The sequence below is a fragment of the Balaenoptera ricei genome, chromosome 14 (assembly GCF_028023285.1).
Source record: "Balaenoptera ricei isolate mBalRic1 chromosome 14, mBalRic1.hap2, whole genome shotgun sequence".
NCBI lineage: Eukaryota > Metazoa > Chordata > Mammalia > Artiodactyla > Balaenopteridae > Balaenoptera > Balaenoptera ricei.
The window spans coordinates 24,651,977-24,666,119 of NC_082652.1; the positions used below are offsets into that span (position 1 = coordinate 24,651,977).

Genomic DNA, 14,143 nt, shown 5'->3' on the forward strand with positions numbered 1-14,143 from the left:
AAAACAGCATGGGCGTGGATCCTGAAGGTGCACGCGATCTGATGCAGCCGTAGCATGGCATTGCTGATAGGAGAAACAGCCTGTTGCCGTTTTTTTTTTTTTTCCTCTTCCCTCTACTGCTGTGTTTGCTATTTTACAGGTCCTCCACCTGCCTTCAGGATTGAGGCTGTACCACTAATTTGGCTGCAGCTGCAATACATCCAACCACACCTATTTCGATTTTAAATATAATAAATACAGTGAAGAAAACAGTTAAGTCTTCAGTAAAGAGTCTAAAGAAAAGACAGCCGACACTCTGGGCTTTCCATCAAATGCCACATAGTCTCTGGATGAATTTCTCGAGGAGGTTGTAGTTGAGTTTGTATCTGTAAGTTCCCTTCTCACGTGGAGCTCTCTCTAGATGGAAACTTCATACTCTCTGGTTTCCTGCGAGAGAGAGAAGCACAGATCTGTTGACCCCTTGTGTGGCAGAGTGACTCATGCATCGTTCTGGATCTTCACCCTTCCCTGTAGCCAAGATACTGGGCACAGGACTTTGCAGTGCTCTTTACTCTGACCTTGACTTGCTTTTACCAATGGGTTATGGGAAAGTGGGTCATAAGAGGGGCTTGAAAAGTGCCTGTGTGTTTCTGCTGCTGGTGTCCTGCCCTTCTGCCTTCACCATGAGTAGAGCATGCCTTTAGCACCAGCAAGAAGAGGAGAGTCATGGACAGCAGAGCTGAGTCATCAGCCAACCACAGATGTGTGAGTGAGCACTGCCAAACCAGGACTACCACCCGGCTGAAACTAGCTGAAAACACTGCCCCGTGGGCTGATGAGCAAATTAATGCTTGTTACTTTGAGCGACTGAGTTTTGGGATTGTTACTCAGCATTATCACAGTGCTCAGTGACTGATACATATACGAATAAGTCTTAATAAGGTCTAGTTTCTAAAGTGCTATTTTTCATCAGCTTGACCTTCTCTGAGGATTCAGAAACAAGCTATACACAATGTAAAGTAACATATGACCTTGCCTTACCAGTGCCATATCTAAAATGACCACAACATGTAGGCAGCAACCAGTTCAATTTCTCCAATACTCATGGAGTGTGTGTAATATACTCCAGGCCCCCAGGGCAGAGGAGTAGGGAGATAGAAGAAGTCATAGGCTCGGCCCCATGTCACTGTCACATGCTTTAATGGAGGTCTACAGTTCCCACTGGGTCAACACAGATAAGCAGTTCTGTCTGTGCTTCACGGTAGATGGAAGTGTGGGGGGCAGGCTCCAAGGTGGTCCTCAGGATCCCCAGCCTCCTGGTATTCACATTCCTCGTATGATCCCGTCCCCTTAACTGTATGCAGAACCTATGATTTGCTTCTAAGCAACAGAATACAGCAAAGGTGCTAGGATGTCACATCCATGTTTATATTTTGTAGGATTGTGACCTCTCTCTCTCTCTCTCTCGTGCTGACTCTGAAAAAGCAAGCTGCCATGTTGTGAGTTGTTCTATGGAGAGGGACACATAGAAAGGAACTGACGTTGACAGCATGCAAGAAACTGAGCCCCTCAGTCCAACAACCTGTAAGAAACTGGATGCTATCAACAATCATGTGAGCTTGGAAGTGGATCCTTCCCCAGTCAAGCCGCAGATGAGACTGCAGCCTTGACTGACACCTTGATTGTAGCCTGTGAGCAGAGGACCTACATAAGCTGTGCCTGGACTCCTGACCTACGGAATCTATGGGGTAATAAATGTGTGTCCTTTAGGCTCCTAAATTTGCAATAATATTGTTACATATCAATTGATAACCAACAGGAGGTCAGAGTAAACAGGAGTGATGGAAGGTTAGCACGGACAAGGAACAAGTCAAGTTTATGCCCCCAATGTTGGGAGATGATTGTACATCATCACACAGTGAATTTGAAGGGTTGTGGTTTTGCAAACTCATGACCAGCCTTCTTGTTCTTCACACATGCCTCTGGGCCTTTGCATGTGCTCTCCTGTCTTCCTGGCATCTTCTTCAGCCACGTTATATGACTCAGCTTTCTCAAAGATGAGATGAGATGGCCTTCTCCCATCCCATCAAACACTCATAGCACCCTGTCCAGTTTCTTTCATGGCCCTTAAAAATTATGGTTTGTTGCAATCAAGATATTCACTGGCATATTTGATTGTTTGAGGTTCAAGGAGAGGCAAGAAAGTCTAACAGAGTTTGCATCCTGGCTGCAGGCTGTGTGTTCTGGCTGTGTGCAATCTTGACCAAATCGTTCGTCCTCTCCCTGAACCTCAATGTCCTCATCAGTCAATCAGAAATAACTAGAGAATCCATCACAAAGAGTTACAAGGATTCAAGGGGATTATGCATTTAAGGTGCCTGGCCCATAATATTACTATTACCATTACTACTACTACCACTACTACTACTACTACTACTACTACTACTATTATTATTGATATCTGTCTCCTTGGTGAGATTATAAGCTCATTAACGGAAGGACTGTGTCTATTTGGTTCAGCTGTGTCCCTAGTACCAACACAAGGCTGCTGCTCAAATGTGTGGGGATGGTGCACACTGCCATTCAATAAGGAATGTAGTTTAATAAGATGTTGGGAATGCTGCCCACTGCCACCAGGCCACCGCTGGGCTCTGACCCATCTCAGCTGTCTCTCCATGGGTCTCTGGTGCAGCCCCTCCTTTCTGTGACCATTCTGCTAAGAACAAACAGAGTTACAGCCTTGTCATCAGTTCCTAGAACGAGCTGAGTTCTCCAGCAGTTACCTCAATAGGGGTCTTGGCGGGGATGAGACAGGAGGACCACTGGCCATGCCTTTCTGCCAGCAGCATCGTGAGCAAAAGGAAATTAAACCTCCCATTTCGATGTCGATGGATTCAGAGCAAAGAGGGAGGCACCAGGGAGAGAAGAGAGACCCACTCACCCCTGTCTCATAAATGGGGTTGTCGAACTCGGTTTCCACGGTGATCTGGCTGTAGGGGTGGGAGTACATCAGGGGCAGGCGGAGGTTGGAGTAATAGCGGCATCTGGAGAAGAGACGGTGAAGGGAAGAGAAGTTACTTTTCCTGGACGAGGAGACACCTTACAGTCCCACAGGGGAACGGTGGGTGCCACTTCCTGAGCATGGGCACCTCCATGGATAACAAGGAGGATGTGTGGAGACAGCCTCCTGTAGGTGAGAATCCGAGTGGGGTGAAAGCTGAAATCATAATCGCTCTCAATTTCTAACCCAGTCAGTGATCCTTAAAGCCCCGGACCTCCCCTTACTGCAGCTTAATGTGTTTTCTCCTGTAAGATGATACAAGTCCCTCTTTAATGCAAAGAGCAAGCGCAATAATAATGAGCATTTATTAAGCATATACTGTGTTGCCTCAGAGCAGCCTTCCCTGACCACCTATTTAGATCTGGTCTCTGTTCCCACACCCTGTCTCTTTCCTTTATTGTGTTTATTATAGTGTGTGATAATGTGTGTATTTCTCCTCTCCCCCTTCCAGACTGTGAGCTCCACAGGGACCATTTAGAGTAGGCAAATGCCTGCCTCAGGGCCTTTGCACATGCTGCTTCTCTGCCTGGAATCCTCCTCTCCCAGATATTTGCATAGTTTACTCATTGTTGCTTTCAAGCTCTTACTCAAATGTGATTTCTCACTGGGGCCTCCTCTAACCCTCCCCCACTTAAAATGCAACCCCTGCCTCACCCCAGCTCCCTTTTTCTCTCTTCTAAGTTTTCTTTTTCTCCCTGCATTTTTCACCTTCTAATGTACTACTTACTTTTATATTATACTTTACTTATTGTCTCTCTTCCCCCATCAGAACCTGTGCCCCACATGTCAACAATTTCTTTTTGTTTTGTTCACGACGGTGGTCTTAGAGCCCAGAAAATGGCCTGGTACACAGTCAGTGCTCAATAATTGTGAAATTGAACAAATTAGTGAATATGCTAGCCATAGATGAATATCTTCCTTCCTTATTAAAGGCACGTTCTATGATCCCCGACACCTGGGACAATGACATTAGACTGTCAATACATACATGTTGAATAAATGAGGGAATGAATGATTGAATGAAGGAAAGAATGAGTCAGTGTGCCTGGCAATAGGAAATGTCTCTCTCTCCCATTAAACATTAGCTCTGTGAGGTCAGGAGAGTGTCTGTCTGATTTGTTGCTGCATGCTCAGCCCTCCTACCATGAAGGGTTGGCAGGCGCACGATCTAAATATTTCTCAGAGTTGAATTGAATCACACCATCCCTTCAATCACACAAATGCCACTGTCCCCAAGAGTGGAGACCCTGAGGCTCAGGGTCCAGTGACGAGCCCAGGCCCCCAGCACGCTGGTTGCTGAGTGGGTGAGAGCCCCACTCCCACCCGAAGCCCCATACCTGGTGATGTAAATGTAGGCTCCTCCCAGCAGTAAGGAGATGATGAGGACTGGGATGAAGATAGCCAGTGCCATGTTTCCCCCTTCCAGAGACGTCTCAGCTGCCGCTTCTGCTACTAAACGCACAAGCCAGTGAGGGCACCTGGCTCCCAGGGCAGTACCCGCCCTCCCAGCCCTGCACCCACTCCAAGGCCTAATGTCACAGAGCCAGCCACTGGAGAACCATCTCCAGAAGGGAGAAGAGGCAGAGAGTAAAGGAAATGGTGCTGGTTCTTGGCAACAGAGCCCCAGACCCATTCTTGGATGGGGTGGTCATCAGTTGAAATCTGGTTAAAATCCAATTCCAGGGAAGACTTGGAGAAAATCCCCAACGTGCTAACTGGAAAGGCAGATTTGCCTGACAGTCCATGGAGAAGACAGAGTTGTGTCTAGACTGGCAGGTCCCTCCCAGACCTGCTCAATCAGACCCTCCAGCAGAGGGCGCTGGGCAGCTGGGTCAGTGCTCGGTACCTGCACACCTCATGACACCCCAACTGCACACCCCGTGACACCCTAACAGTGAAGACACAGTTTTCACCCTCAGAGGCCACGGCTGCACACTCTCAGGCAACCCTCTCGGCCTCACCTGGGGCCTCCCGCTACCTCCCAGTGGTTAGCAGAAATCACAAGAACTATGACGATTATTGTGGAGGTGGAGGGGGGGAAGGGGGCGTTTTCCGAGCAAGGCTTGAAGGCAGACTCCACATCCCTTCTGGACACATTTTCCTCTGCCGTTCCCCACAGCCACGTCTAACAGAGCTCGGCGTTACGCAAATCTGCAATCTGTTAACCACCACTCCTTGGGTCTGAAAAATCAATCTTAATACCCACGATAAACGTGCGAGCCCAGAACATTACGATGGCATCACACCCTCTGAGCAACCCAGGCCTTTGAGATGTTCTCATGGTTCATTGGCCGGTGCAAGACAGCAAAGGAAGGACCTGAATAGAGCCTAACACCATAAATGCCCTTTTTCTTCTAGCGGAGTGACTCATACATGCTCCCCACAACCTACACATATATTTGAGCTCCGGCTCTGTCTGCTTGGATTAAAATGTCATCTGTTGCAGGGAAGAGCAACTAATGACATGTAATTTCCACTGCCCCAGATTCTGAGTGAACAATTTATTGTCAGAAAGATAAGTGGCTCCAAAAATAATTTTTAAAACTATCCAATTGGTTATATATATATTTTTTAACAAAACAAAATATGTTATTTTTTTCCTGACACGACAGCCCAGGGAGTGGTTTTGTACCAAACTGAACGAAGGTTATACAGAATGCAGAACATTTTACGTGTGGGATGCATTGAAAAGGGAAGATAAAACAAAATCCTGGATCACTTTTAGCATCTGTTCCACACTAATAAATCTCACTTGGTAATTTCTAACAAGAACAGAAAACAAGGGGGATCCAGGGACAGCTATTTTGGGGAAGAAAAAGACGGAGGGGAAAACAGACCACAGAGCATCCCCTGGGGAAGACCTTTCCCTCCCGAAACCAGGAGCTTGCTCAGCATGAAAGGTGAGGCATCTCTGGATTTAGCTCCCCCAGATAGCACCACATGGCTGAAAAGTTTTACAAGAGGGTATGTGTTTCTCAGGCACGTGAACTCCCAGATGTTTTTACCTCGTCATCATGAACAGAACGGGCGTCAAATCTCTTTCAGGTCATAGTTAGGACTATAAGTTGCAAATTCAATGATTTTTTTTCTTTACAATGTCATTTGTTTTGAAATTACCTTCAGCAGTGTGAAGGCAGAAATTTTGCTTAATTTTCTGTTAAGCGCCTGGATAAGGATCTCCAAGGACCTTCCCTTGCTTTCTGCTATTAGCTTGGTTTATGGGATTTTTTTCTTCATAGGACTCACCTTCTAAAGCATGTTCAAAGCTGTCTTGATTAACTGAAAGAGAAATTGGAGCATTGGTCAATGTCAAGTGAATTCACTCTGTTTGCATGAAGCCCCCCCCCCCCAAATTAGGTGCAAAAAGTCCATTCCATGCTTTGCTGTAGTGCTGTGGTTTTGTTTGTTTATATTTTTTAATCTTAGGCTACTGGAATTAGTGGAAATGCCTGGACTCATTCCCTTCCTAAGTTCCTGAGAGAAGATGAGACAGATATGAAAGGAAAAGGACAATAATTACTGAATACTCACCATATGTCAGATACTGGGCATCAAGAGCTTTATATATATTTGCTCACTTAACACTCACAACAATCTCATTAGGTAGATACTATTCTCATCCCCATTTAACAGATGAGCAAACAGAGGTTCAGAGAAGTGAAGTGATTTCTCTGACACCACACAGCTCCTAAGTGATGGAGGCAGGATTTAAACTTGCTTGGCTTTCTTGGGCCTTTGCTCTTAACTACATAGTCCTGGTCTCTTCAGTGCTTTTGTGTCGGACCAAGGCTGATGAATGGTGAGGGGCAAGACAAAATTCCAAAGCCGAAATCCTGAGCCCAGCCAGAGGTGAAACTGTTTTCCTGCTTTGAAATATACATTTATATGAACCTTTCTAATTTCACTTTTATTCCATATTGATTTGGAATATAGGATTTTTATTCCATATTTTCATTCCTTCATTGCCATAGACTGGAACTCTCTGGAGTTGGTTTATTCCCTGGATTCCCGGTACAACTTCTCTGGAAGTTCAGGATGATGGGGGCTGGTGTCTTCACGCTTTGGCATCCAAGTCATCATGATAGCTGAGCACAAAAATATACCCACAGGGACGGGGTTCAGGGATGAAAAACCCCCAGAGTGAAGGGCTTCGATGGAAAGATTGCATGATAAGGTCGTGGGAGGAGCTGGCCCCCAAAGGCCCAGCAATAGCCGTGTCCTACATAATACGGAGATTTCCTAGTTAGAGCTTTGGTCAAAGTGACTCTCTGACTTTCATCGTTATCATGTGATGATAACAAAACCAGCCGACAAAAAAGCTAACTAACTAACTAACTGACTGCAGACATCTCTGGAGCCAGGGCATTAGGAAAATGGAAAGATTAAGGCAGATGCTTCCTACCCAAGACATGAATGGGACCTTGACTGCGTGTCTGGGAGGGCACGAGCTTCCATGAAATCTTAGAAATGGAAGGAAATGTTGAACCTCTGAGTGTGATCAGTGGGCCCCGGGGGCACGTGCTAAGAGGCAGCTTCCTGGGCCCTTTCCTGGACCTGCCAGGGCGGCGTCCTTGGGAACCCAGGGCCCCTGAGTCCCAGGGGGTGGCCTCACACTGGTGCTCTGTCATTTCTCCAACTCTAGACCACAAACGATGGACTCCACTTTTTTGGGGAAGAGGAAGTGATTTATTATTTCATTACAGGGTTGGCAGGGTGGGTCACAGGAGTGGAAATGGAGAGGAGAGAATAGGGCAATGGTCTCCCAAGACAATGTCTTTCCTGCTAGACGGTCTGTCGTACCTGAGGGGCCAGGACTGCCTCACCTGGTGGGGTTTCAAAGGCAGGGAATTTATAATTAGCAGAAGTGGGTTCAAATCCTAGATTTGTCTTGTACCAGTTGTGTGGTTTGGGGTAAGTCATTTAACCTCTGTGAGCCTCTCTGTCCACATCTGTGAAATGGGTATGACGGCTCACCTATCTCAGAGTATGGTCATGAGGCAATTCAGGGAAAATCTTTTTTTATAGGTACAATTCACATAACATAAAATTAACCATTTTAATTCAGTGTCCAATTCAGGGGCATTTAGTACATTCACAATAGTGCAAGCATCACCTCTATCTAGTTCTAAAACATTTTCATCATCTCAAAAGGAGATTCAATATCAATTAAGCAGTTACTCTTCCCTCCCCACCAGCCCCTGGGGAGCTCAAATCTGAGTTCCATCTCTATGGATTTACCTATTCTGGATATTTCATTCGAATTGAATCATACAATGTGCGACCTTTTGTGTCTGGCTTCTTTCACTGAGCATAACCTTTTCAAGGTTCATCCATGTTACAGCATTCCTGTTTACGGCTGAACAATATTCCCTTATATGAACATGCCACATTCTGCTTATCCATTCACCAGCTGATGGACATTTGGGTTGTTTCCATCTTTTGTGAATAATGCTGCTACGATCATTTGTACAAGTGTTGGTTTGAATACCTGTTTTCAATTACTTTGTGCCTATACCCAGGAGTAGAAATTCTGGCCGGGAAAGTATTTTTAAGCCTTAATGCTGAACTTCATGAACGAGCATTTGGGGATCCGCTGAAGTTACGGGTTCCCAAGTAGAAATGTAAAACTGCATGTTTCGGTTCCCCCGGGGGAGAGAATTCAGAGTTTTCTGCCTGATTCTCAAAAGGGTATTAACACCATAAAAGGTTAAATCCACTTGCCTAAAGCGTTGAACATATTTAGGATATGATTATGAATTTCACACCTCAAAGACGTGGATAAATGGATCCAAATCTCACTAGGTGTGCCCTAACTTAATTTCAACGATGAGTGGTTCACTGATTCTAAAATACACTCCCCCCCCCCTTTTCACCATCTCTTGAGACGGGGGGTGTCTTACAATCACTGGGGTATTACAATCGCTGCCACCAGGTGGCGCTCAAGATGCCTGTGCTTGTGCAATCATCAGCCCAGGACCATCAGTACCTGGAGAATAGGTGTGAGCATCCTGGGAGAACGCCCAGAGGGACAGGGGAACACCCATCACCCTTGGGAACCACGTGGTTGTGAGAAGGGGGTGCAGGAGACGGGAAACGTTTCAGCCACACTGTCCAAGCAGGAGTCAAAAGCAGGCTGCCTCTCCTTTATGATAAAAACCTAAGCTCTTTTAGTAAGTAAAAACAAAAATGCTAAGCAAGGAGAAGGCACCGTGTCATAGTTTAATTGGCAGCCATGTCCTTTCTCAGCAGTGCAGAAAATAACGGTGGTGTCTTAGATTTAGTGAAACACAGTAGCCTGGCTTTTTAGAGCAAGTTTAGAATCGCTGGAAGTCAGTCTTTACATCTCTGGGTCCCTCATTCCCCGGGACTTCGAGGGTGGGGAGGCGGTGGTTTCTTTACCTTTACAGACGGGCAGGGGCCCATTCCAGTGGGATGGCTGTCCCAGGATGCATCGAATGGTCACTTCGCCCATGAGCTCGAAGCCCTCATAGCACATGAAGGTGAGGGACTCTCCTGGCAGGTAGAGTCGTTTGTACAGGATTTGGTACCCATTTTCAGGTAACCCTGGGTTGTCACATGCCAGGGACTCCTCCGCTGAAATGCAAGCCAAAAGGAGCTCTGATGAGACGGTGTAAATCTTCGGGGACTCCTACTCAGAGCCTGTGTGATCTGAGGCCAGTCTCTCCAGCATCACTTCTCTGCATCCCCACCTTGCACTGAACTGTTGCCCACTCCTCAAACTCACCTTTCCCTCTCCCACCTCTGGGCATGGGTTACACATGGGCACAGTAGGATATACTAAGCTGTGGAATCTGGGTTAAAAATCTGGGTTCTGCTACTTACTAGCTGTGTGACCTCCAGCAAGGGCGACAACCTCTCTGAGCCTCAGTTTCCTCATCAGTAAAATGGCAATAATAGCAGTACCTATCTCACAGGGACTTGGAAGGTTAAACAAGATAATGTGTGCAAATGCTTAGCATGCCCTTGAAATGTAAGTACTCAGTAAATAATGGACGGTGGTGTCGCTAAATTATGAAATATTCCTCCTGCTTCTCACCTTATACCTCACCTGCCCACACAGCCTGGATAAGTCTTGTTTTTCAATACTCAGTCCTCATATCTCCTCCTTCAGGAAGCCTTCCCTGATGCCCCCTACCCCTAATTGAGTCACTAATCTCACTGGAGATGAGCCTGTTAAGGCATGCTGGAAGCTCAGGGCCTGGTATACAGCAGGAACACAAATGACCCTAACATATACAGCAGGAGCATCATAAGTGACGCCTGCTAGCTTAAGACTTATTGGAGAGTTGAACCTGCCAGTTTGACCCATTCCAGGGCCAGCGTGTGATCTAGTTCCTTTTCAGCACCTGGATGGACTGGAAAGCCAGCAAAAACTGCTGTGCACACAAGACTACACATCCTGAAACATTAAAAATTCTTATTATTAAAAAATTTAAACTGGGTAAAATCTCCATAATATAAAATTTACCACCTTAACCATTTTAAGTATACAGTTCAGTAGTGTCAAATACATTCCCATTGTTGTACAATCAATCTCCAGAACTCTTCATCTTCCCAAATGGAAACTCCGTCCCCATTAAACACTAACTCCCCATCTCCCCTCCCAACCAGCCCCTGGCAACCACCATTCTACTTTCTGTCTCTATGACTTTGACTACTCCAGGGACCACATATAAGTGGAATCCTCCAGTATTTGTCGTTTTGCGACTGGCTTACTACACTGAGCATAATATCCTCAAGGGTCATCCATGTTGTAGCTTGTGTCAGAATTTCCTTCCTTTTTAAGGCTGAATCATATTCCATTGTATGGCTGGACAACATTTTGTTTATTCATCCATCCATCAATGGACACTTGAATGGCTTCCCCTTTCAGCTATTGTGAATAATGCTGCTATGAACATGGGTGTGCAAATACCTCTTTGAGACCCTGCCTTCAATTCTGTGGGTAGATACCCAGAAGTGGGATTTCTGGACCATACAGTAATCCTACATGTAACTTTCTGAGGAACCACCATCCCGTTTTCTACAGTGGCAGCACCATTTTACATTCCCACAAACAGAGAACAAGGGGTTTTCTACGCCAAATCCTAAAACATTTTCTTCCTTCTGGATCTTGCTTTGCTGTACAAAGACCCAAGTCTTTACATATCACAGCTGCACCTGCCATACATGTTTCAGAGAAACAAGCTTCTGTCCACAGCTTCCAATACTCACTTGATTAGTGAAACTCGGAAGAGATGACATGCTGTCTCTTTTACCTGAAGGAGTAATATCTGAGTTATTTTTACAACTTACTAGTGTAATCCCCCAGCTTGCCATCATCCTGACTCTGCAGGCTCTCGGTTTAGAACGTGGAGCAGGTGGGTCTTTTATTATTTCATACCTGGTGATTCCACTGCGCTTGGAGAAGAGGCAGGGTCTCCAGATTGGGCTATTAGGGCTTTGTCCATCTGCTTCCTGCCTCCCTCTCAAATGGTTCCTCACTTTACATCGAACTAGTCACATTTTGCCAGATGGGTTACTCTGTTTCACCCCTTTGTGCTTTGCCTATGCTGTTCCCTCTGTCTGAGATGCCCTTCCCCTTCCTATCTAAAGGAGAGTGACATAAATACACTACCATGTGTAAAATAGATAGCTAGTGGGAACCTGCTGTATAGCACAGGGAGCTCAGCTTGGTGCTCTGTGATGACCTAGAGGGGTGGGATGGGGAGGGGGGTGGGAGGGAGGTCCAAATGGGAGGGGATATGCGTATACATGTAGCTGATTCGCTTCATTGTACAGCAGAAACTGGCACAACATTGTAAAGCAATTATACTCCAATAAAAAAAATAAAGGAGAGTGCAGTGGAAGGGCTAAGACAGCCCTTAATAATCTTCACCTGTTGGTATTAACGCTCTTTGCGGCTCTTTGTAGCAGGACCTGTGACTCACTTCCAACCAATAAAGTATCAATACAGCAAAGATGAAGGGCTGTCACTTCCGTGAGGATGTTATATAAGACTGTAGTTCTGTCTTGCTAGCCGACTCTCCACTGTCTTTGGAGTAGGAGCTCCAAAGCTTGGAAGTGGATCCTTCCCCCAATTAAGCCTTCAGATGAGACTCCAGCCCCAGGTCTCTCTTATGAGAGATCCTGAACCAAAGGACCCAGTTAAGCTGTTCCCAGACTCCAGACCCATAGAAACTGTAAGATAATATATATGGGTTGTTTCAAGCATCTTATTTTATAAGGCAGATCTCAAGAATTCCCCCAAGGAGCCAGATCTGTGCCCAGCAGCATGAATTCCCCTGTCCTTGGAACGCTGTTCTATAACCTTCACAGACCTCCATCACAGCTTCCGAATCTTTTATGGCACTGTTTGATTCTCACCTTGCCCACTCACTCCCAGGCTGGAAACTCATCTTATGTTCATGCCAGGAATTCCAGTGCCTAGCACCTTGCCTGGATCACAGGAAGCATTCATTCATTCATTGGGTCAATGAATGTTTATTGAACACCTATTATGTGCCAACACATAAGTAGCACTGAGGACACAGAAGTGAATAAAACAGATATAACCCCTTGCCCCATGGAAATTGTGGATGGCACATAGTATAACAGAAGTCCCAACTAGACCCTATTTCTCTGTGAATTTGACCTACACATGGGCTCTACTTAGCTTGTGCAAGTCAGGGTATTTCATGTAATAATCTAAACTTCTGGCTTCTTCTAAAACATTGGAAGATAAGACAATACTGGGTTCACATAACTACATGGCAATGATTGTGACCTGGAGCCCAAGCACTCAACTCACATGGCGTTGAGTAGAAGCTGTCCCCCTTAGATAAGAAATATGTTCCCCAGTTAGCCACAATCCTTACCGCTCCCTATTGTTCTACACATGGTACCTGCCTGACATTTAGTAAGGCATTTTAATGTATCACCTTTCCAAGGAACAAATGAATGAATGACTATGTTTCAGTGACAGTAATCACCACTAATGAGGAATTGGGGCTTTGATCTCTTTGAATGGGTGGGTCGATAGGGACCTGGCTTAGAAGGTTCCTAAGGTTCCTAGGGTTCCAACCTCTTGAGGTTGAAAGATTTTTTTCTTTGTAATTCAATAGCAGCCTTCATCAGGGGTGAAGAACTCTTTTCCTCCCATACCTGCAATCCAGGAAGCCAGCCTGTAGAAAGGGACTTGCTGGGTCGCTGGGCGGCTAGGGGTGCATCTTGCACAACAATGCAGATGCACCTTGTGAGGCGCTCGTGCTTTTATTCAGAAAACATTTAGCAAGTGTTTACTGCATGCCAGGCAACGCACTCAGCAGTGGGGCCAGAAGGCGAATCAGACACCATTCCTGCCCTCCAGAGACTGTGGTCTCAATGCTTTAAGGGGGCAAACAAATGTAAATGGACAATTAAACAAAAAGAGATGGCAGTTGCTGTCAGAGAGAGAAGCTCAAAAGAGTAAGGGGCACCTGGAGGAGACCCCCTAAGTCAGCGGGGGCGGGGCTGTTAGAGCAGCTGAGAGAGAGAGGCAGAGATGTTGACTAGCATTCCCTTCAGTTCAGAATCCCAGAAATGAGGCACCAGGTGGTTCTGCCGATGCCTGACCAAAGCTAATCCCTCCACTAAACCAAGGTCATCTCTATGGTTGAAGTTCACCCACGGGCACTTGAGAACAGCCAATGTTACCATGTCTGGGCCCCCGGTCAAACCACAATGCCTTCCTTCAATCAATCACGGGAACCCTTAAAGACAGCATTGTGTTACGCGTCCATGGAAGACAGCTAGAAGGACTGGTAAGGTATCATTAACCTTGCAGAGTGTGCCTGGGGTATGAGCTGTAGGAAGAGAAAATTTTCCTTTTACATTTTATAGTCCTATATAGCATATGGATGTATCGTTTTAAAAACAGGTTGGGCACGCCTTACTTTTATAATATACACAGGTAATAACATCATGACCCAAACCCTGAACCCATGTCCTAATGATTCCTCTGAAAGTTTGCTCTTCAACCTGGCTGGGGTCTGTAGAGCTGGGGTTGGCTTTTACTCACTGCTGTATCTTCAGCAGTCTGGCACACAGTAGGTGCCCAATAAA

General features: G+C 45.9%; 1 protein-coding gene across 1 annotated transcript in view; it reads right to left on the minus strand.

Annotated features, from left to right (window-relative positions):
* Positions 1–341: 341 nt before the first annotated feature.
* SEZ6L (seizure related 6 homolog like) overlaps positions 342–14,143 on the minus strand; it is an 82,972-nt gene continuing 69,170 nt past the window's right edge. The window contains exons 13-17 of the mRNA XM_059895248.1: positions 9,440–9,634; positions 6,287–6,319; positions 4,378–4,492; positions 2,921–3,023; positions 342–426 (exon numbers count right to left, since the gene is read on the minus strand). Of these exons, the coding sequence (XP_059751231.1) occupies positions 397–426; positions 2,921–3,023; positions 4,378–4,492; positions 6,287–6,319; positions 9,440–9,634 (476 nt within the window). The 3' untranslated portion in view covers positions 342–396. The remainder of the gene's footprint in view (positions 427–2,920; positions 3,024–4,377; positions 4,493–6,286; positions 6,320–9,439; positions 9,635–14,143) is intronic.